This window comes from Charadrius vociferus, unplaced genomic scaffold, assembly GCF_000708025.1.
Source record: "Charadrius vociferus isolate BGI_N301 unplaced genomic scaffold, ASM70802v2 scaffold206, whole genome shotgun sequence".
NCBI lineage: Eukaryota > Metazoa > Chordata > Aves > Charadriiformes > Charadriidae > Charadrius > Charadrius vociferus.
Window position 1 is genome coordinate 2073638 of NW_009649137.1, and position 6783 is coordinate 2080420.

Sequence of the window (6783 nt, forward strand, 5' to 3'; positions counted from 1 at the left end):
GGCTTTCTCCTCGCGCCGGGTGAGCGGCTGCAGCTCCCGGGGGGGACCATCAGAAGAGCTGGTTACCGCATGGCCGGGAGGTTATTGCTCAGCTGGGACCCCACCAGAGACCGCGGCTCCCGCATCGGACCCGGGTCCGGGCGATGAAGCATGATGCCCTGAGGTTGCAGGCAGCCCTGTGCCCCGGAGCGCCAGCACAGGCAACGTTACCTCACGAGCGGGATGAGGCAGGGCCCTGAAATTATTTCGGGCAAGCCACATCCCGACTCTCGTGGTCCTGACCCACAAGTGAGGCTGCAAGGAGGCAACAGCCGGAAAAGTCACCGGGAGAACACTTCCAGCGACCACCGCTTGGTCACCCAGCCAGTGGGCACCGACCAAGGGTCAGAGGGGTGACAGCCCGGTGGCAGCTCGCAATGCAGCGCGTGACTTCTCCCACACTAAAATCCCAGGCTCAACACAACTGGAGCGACTTGCCCAGAAGCCAGCACCCTCCGTCTTCCCACAGATCTGCAGGCACAGGCAGCAAATCATCCCGCTGTTAGGCTAAGGCTTCACGGGCACAGGGGCAGACCTCCATGCCCTCTTACAGCCCGCTTCTGGGGATACCACCAGCTTCTCCCAGCAGCAGAGATTGCCACGTTCACAGGCAGTGCTTGGGCACCGAGAAAAGCTGTTTCCAGCCCCAGAGCAAAAAAAAGCTGCAAGCGACAGGGTATATTGTCACACTCACAGTACCTGCTTGTTTAAGAGAAGTTTGAGAACTAGTCCTGGGCAAGAAAAACAAGCTGGAAGTCTCCATCCCCATGTGACTGTCATACAGAGGATGCTCTGTTGCACAACAGGGAAAAACGTCCTCATCCTAGTCAACTAAGAAAAAGAAGATTCAAAGGTTCACACTTCAACAGGGCTGAAGGAGCATCAGCAAAGTGATCTGAAAGATCTCCAGTGCCTCTGCACAATGAATGGCGAGGCATAATTCAGTCAGATTTATGGTTTTCCAGTGGCTTCCAACACCAAGAAGTTTTTCATAGCCGTGGGGCGACTGAATCTGAATACCTTTGGGAACAGGGCATAAATCGGGAGCCACCTCTTTTTCTTTCCCAAGGTCAGGCGTTAGAGAAGCCTGTGGCTGCCACGCGAGGCATTGCAGGGGAAAGCTAGAGCGTCCTTACACAATGTGGCTTCTTGTTAGCGACCCTCGTTTAATCTCTACAAGGTATCTCTTTCTGAAAGTACAAAGGGCAGCAGGTGATGGGCAGGGATGTCTGAGCCGATACCACGCTCGCCAAGGCAGCACACAAACCAAGGGAGTAAGAGTCAAAGCTCTTTTTAAACTAAGTTTTGATCTCTTGCTCCGCGAATCCTTTTGGAGAACCTTCCCCATCAATAAGCATCAAAGTTTGGGTTTTTCTGCCCTCAGATAATCCTACCGAGGGGAAAGATGGGTGAGGAGCTTTAGGACAAAAGGGAAGCTGATACTTTTGCCTGCAGCCCTGTTCGGAGATGCTACCCAGGAAACGTCTCACTGGTGTGGGATGACCAAGTAGACTCAGTCCTTTTCATGGCACGAGACAAGACGATCCTCTCTCCTCATGCTTCTCCCTTTTGAGGTGATCTCAGCTAAACTACAGGTTAGGCCAGCTGGAGGGTGAATGTCTACCAGTTTGATTAAACTCCCTGGTCTGCGAAGGAGGAAGGAGCCCAAATGTCCAACTCGGAGCTCCCCCTCCCAGAAACAGCCTTTCCTCAAAAGCAGGCAGAGAGGACTTGGAGGGGTAAGAGGAGAAGGAAGCAAAGTATTTTCAAACTTTTACCTGAAAAGCCAAAAGAGGAGACAAGGGCTCCCTGGCGTGCCTAGAGGAGATGGGGATTCACGACGAGGTGCAGGGGATGCGTGAGCGGGACCGGCCAACGTGGGCTGTGTGCTGCCGTTACCCACCAGTCCTCCAACCAAGCTATGGCAGCAAACGTCGCAGGGAAAGGGAAAAGCAGCAGAGAAGACAACGTGCCCAGGGGCTGAGAACAGTGGGGACAGGAGAGTGTCCTGTCTGTCCGAAGGAAAAATTGGCATATTGCCTCCAAAGACTCTCCCCCAGAACAGGGAATGGGCAGAAAAAGGGGAGAGGATGGGAGAAAGGAGGAAGCAGAGTGAGGGGGGAAAGAAGCAGCCAGAAAGGAGTCAAGGAAAGCTGGTGTGCTTTGAGGAAGCGACCTCTTCGGAGAGAAACACTGGGAAGATCTCTGCCAAGGGGCCAGGGAGTGGGGCCACAGGGGTTTACAGGACATGCCCGCAATGAACCAGCAAGACATCCTCTTTGGAAGACGAGTCTTGCTCTTGCGTGTACACCCTGGGAAAGGCAGGGAAACCCAGCGGTGCTGAGGGTGCTGGAGGTGTTGGGTTCCCACGATCAACAGCCGCTAGCCGTGCTGATGCCGTTTCAGGGGGTCACAGCCCCTCAAATCCTACGTGTGGTTCAACCATCTAAAAGACTGCTCCCTCCCTCGCCCAGATGCATGCCCGCGTTGTATGCCCCCCCCCAGCTCTCCTCTAGAGACATAAATTCATCTTCACGTTATCTATAAAAGAGTATTTAAAGCCAAAACACACACACACACACACACGCACATGCACTAAACACATAGTTACACACACATACACAAACACATTTTCTTGTCTGCCAAATATCAGCTACGGTGCAATTCTTAAAGAGGAGGTGTCAGTCCTTATACAAATTGACATCTACAGAAATATATATATAATTTAAAAAAAAAAAAAGAAAAGAAAAGAAAAAAGTTCTCGACAATTCCTTAACATCGGTGGCAGCATGCGTCACTGTAAATGCTAAAGCCGGCTGGTTTCCCTAGTAGTCTCTGCATACCTTGTTCATTGTCACTTGTTTTGAGGGACTCTTCAGACCAACTTCTATTGCTTTTGGCCTCTGACCTTTTCTTGGTGTGCCTTTCTTCTGTGAAGTCTTTGACCTTTGCAGTGGCCTCTGGCTGAACAGCCTCAGCTAAATCTTTCCTGCTTTGCCGGCCCAACTTGCCGGACGGGGATCTCTCTGGTGACACCTGCTGCTCCCATAGTTCCCTAAGATGCTGCAGGTGACGCTGCTTTTTGGGATGGAGCCCTGTTAATTCAATGCACACCTTCAGGTTGGTCACCTCATTACAATTGGGCTCTTCTAAGTGGTTAGAGGAATTGTTTGTCATTTCCCTCTCAGGCCAGTCATCTAATGGAAAAATAACTAAAAATTAATCAAAAAGCCCCCTCAACTTAAAACAAAAGCTACATTTCACTTTCGGGGCATATAGTCTCAGCTTTACCACCACACTATGCATTTTAAAGGTTCACTCATTAAGGGTTACATGCACTACAGTAACTTGCACTGCTGTGGCTACAGTGTCCAACGACTAGTGCTTTACCCTTATATGCCAAGATTTTTATATATACATATATATATACACATATATATACATACATATATATACATATATATAATTTTAAGTGAAATGACAGTGCTCACATTAGTAACTATCAAGTTCAAAAATGGAAACACATTAAGCCAAAGGGACGTTCCTTTCACAAGACATTCCTTGAGAGAGACCGAAGCAAAATGCTGTCTTACCTTTGGAGTTCTTCTTCTTTTTTGCTTTTGATATAAGTTCATCCTGCAGTTCATCCACAAAGTTTTCATTTTGGCTGCCATCATTTTGCACTCTCTCACCAGAGTGTTTACGCTTCCTGTCCAGACGTGGACATGGATGTTGGCCAATATCTCCTGTTGGCTGGTCTTCCGCTTTTTCATATATAGAATGTCTCTCTAAATAACATTGCTCATTTGAGAGATCTTTTTCCTCTGGAGTTTCAAGAAAGTGACCTTGGTTGTTTTCTGTACTAGTAAAGTTACCTAAAAATATAAAAAACAAACACCACAAGACCTAATAAATACAAAACAATTCACTGTGAGAAAGCTATGCTCTCTGATCTCTCCAATGTCATCTCCACTGTGACTTATGGTTTATGAGGCATGCAAATAAACACAAAACCTTACTTCAGAACAAGTCTTCTCTGGTCAGCCTAAGGCAGCAGTTTCCTCAACAGCTATGTACAACACCCCCAAAAGCGCAATACTTTGTGTTGGTTTTACATCAGTTTAAGAAGCACAACATTCACAATACTTGTAGCCATAGAAACACCACAATATGCTTTTTAAATAAAGAAACATATTTAGATATCGAAAGCACAGACCCTTTTCAGAAAGCAACCTCACCCCCCAAAACCGTGGTAATAATCCAAGCTTCACTTTGCAATGACTGTCTTTTCAGAAGTACCTTCTTGTGATAACAAAGTATCAGCTTTTCACTAGTTCCTAATCCTTCCCTAACTTCTCGCATCGAATTGCAGAGTCTGACTTAAAAGCGTTCATCCCTTCTTCTGGAGATATAAATGGGATACGGAGCACGCACACACGTATACGGGAATACCACTAAGAATAGCTGTGATATTTTGCAAAAAGCACTACTTGAATCCAAGGTTATAAAAAGGCTTCCTCACTTCAAGTAACCAGCCAGTCACTGTACATCACATGATCTCCGTCACCTCCTTTTTAAAAAGACCTCACTTTTTTCAGGGAGTATTTCCAGCAGCAGCAACCGGGTGAGCTTTGAAAAGCTTACTAGAAACCAGTCTGCCAAACGAGCCCCAAAACACCTGTGTTGCCGTGCGTGCCCTAACTTCAGCAGCCCCTCTCCAAAACTGTTCCCCCAAATTTAGAGACAGCTTAAGCAATTTTAAACGGATGCTTGACTTAAAACAGCACTTAATTATCACTTTTTCTTGCGTTTAAACAAAACTAGCCGAGGCACGGCTAGTTAGGCAGCCACGCGGTACAGACTGCACCACGGTTAATCAGCTTTCTATTTACAATTCTCACAAACAAGTTGGTTTTCCCACGCATTTTAAGCCTCCTGGCTGACCAGTATTCGTTCTGCACTTCTGCCGCTGTTTGGCAAAGTGTCTCTATGCTCCGTCCTACTTCCCCACAGCTAGCTGTCCCTTTTCCTCTTCCTCCTCCTTGCCCTTCCTCCTTCTCCTCCTTGCCCTTCCTCCTTCTCCCACTTCCCTTCCCGCAAACACATCTGGTTTCCTACCTGGACTCCCGACAGCTTTGTTTCCCTTCCCTCCCCTTAATCCTCCCCATCCTTACTCAGCCTCCTCCCCGTACAGCCTGGCCTTCAACTTCTGCTCTTCCCCCTCGCCAGGGCAGACGTTGCCCCTCCACAGCCCTCCCGTCCCCTCTGAGCCCCACCACTCCAGCATCCAGGCACTGGCAGCCCCTGGATGCAGACCAGTGGCATCCCGCCCTATCCTGGGAGCACCTTCCTACAGCTCTGCCAATACCTTGTGGCTTCACGACCGTCCTTGAAATTCCTGTTGTCAGCAATGGAAGAGAAAGGAGGTAAAAAAAAAAAAAAAAGGGGGGGGGGAAGAACCAGCTCTCTGAAAAAAAACCCAGCTCTCTGATGAGATTTTTCTTCACCACAACTTGGAAATGGCTCCAAGTAGCACCTAGGGCTCTGGAGATGTTTGCAAGCACCATCATTTTTACACTGCTTGGGAAGCTGCCTGCGGGGATGCTTTATAAAACAGAGGAAGATATTTGGCCAAGAACAATCAAAACAAAAGTTGACTTTTTCCAGGCGAGCGGGATGCCCGGGCCATTCTGCTCTTTGGCGATGCTCCTCTCCGCACGGCCGTCTGGCCAACACCTGCTCCCTTCAAGACTTTAAAACGCAGTTTGTCACACTTCTTGCAGCCAGCAACGCTGACACGTTCCAGAAAGCAGGTATCTCAGCTTACTGTGACTGCGCCTCTGAACCGCCAGTGTCCCCCCCCGAACCAAAATGAATCTGGCAACACCCTGCACTTGCACATCTGGCACAGAGACGCTGCCCAACAGCTGTACCCTATAACCACAGCAACAGCACCAGCGGTCCTGTTTCACACAGCGTAAAAGAAGCTGGACCAGCCACCTTTTGAGTACCACTTCAGAAATGCTTCTATTGGGTTTCATTTTACATTTTTAACGCAACCTGCTATTTTTCCCCCCCTCTTTCATAAGGAAACATTATACTTATATACACTCAGTTTCCCCAAACAGATCAGGTAAGGGCATTCCCCGCCACCGTGCTCCCACCGCTTTACAGCCTGCGCGTCTGCAGCCGTCCCACACCACAGCCAATGCTGACCCTCGCTAGATCGGGATAGCCTTCCCGCTCCTAACACCGCCTGGCCTGAGAAAAGGCAGGCACATCCTGACCGATTCCCAGAGAAGCTTTCGCAGGGTCAGAGGAAGTAGCAGGCTGTAGGAGGGGGGGGTTGATGGTCTTAATCTTTGGGGCTTGCAGGAAACAGCAAGCTAATTCCAGCCTGCCACCACCGAAAGCGACCCGCTGCTGATTAATGCCTGCTCTGTCTGCAAGAGGACTTGGCACACACGAGGATGCCGAGCGCCACTCGCTCAGCCCATCCCCGCTAAAAAATATAAAAGGAGGGGAGAGACGTTTGCTGCAACCTCGCTAACAGCTCGTCAGTGTCAGCTTCTCTGAGGAACATCACACACCTATTGAACTTTATCCAAAAACCCCTCTCGCTGCCAGCAGCTCTGCAACACCTTCGCCTCCGCTCTCCGAGGTCACATCCGAGGGGGACCTCCCAGGCGACCAGAGCTACGTCTGCTCGGCCGCCGAGCCAGAAATCCCTCTCGACGACAGCCT

At 49.3% G+C, this 6783-nt stretch overlaps 1 protein-coding gene across 1 annotated transcript in view; it reads right to left on the reverse strand.

Annotated features, from left to right (window-relative positions):
* Positions 1-6783, reverse strand: part of BCOR (BCL6 corepressor) — a 40938-nt gene that overhangs the window by 20579 nt on the left and 13576 nt on the right. The window contains exons 7-8 of the mRNA XM_009888369.1: positions 3633-3914; positions 2883-3236 (exon numbers count right to left, since the gene is read on the reverse strand). Coding sequence (XP_009886671.1) covers positions 2883-3236; positions 3633-3914 — 636 coding nt within the window. The remainder of the gene's footprint in view (positions 1-2882; positions 3237-3632; positions 3915-6783) is intronic.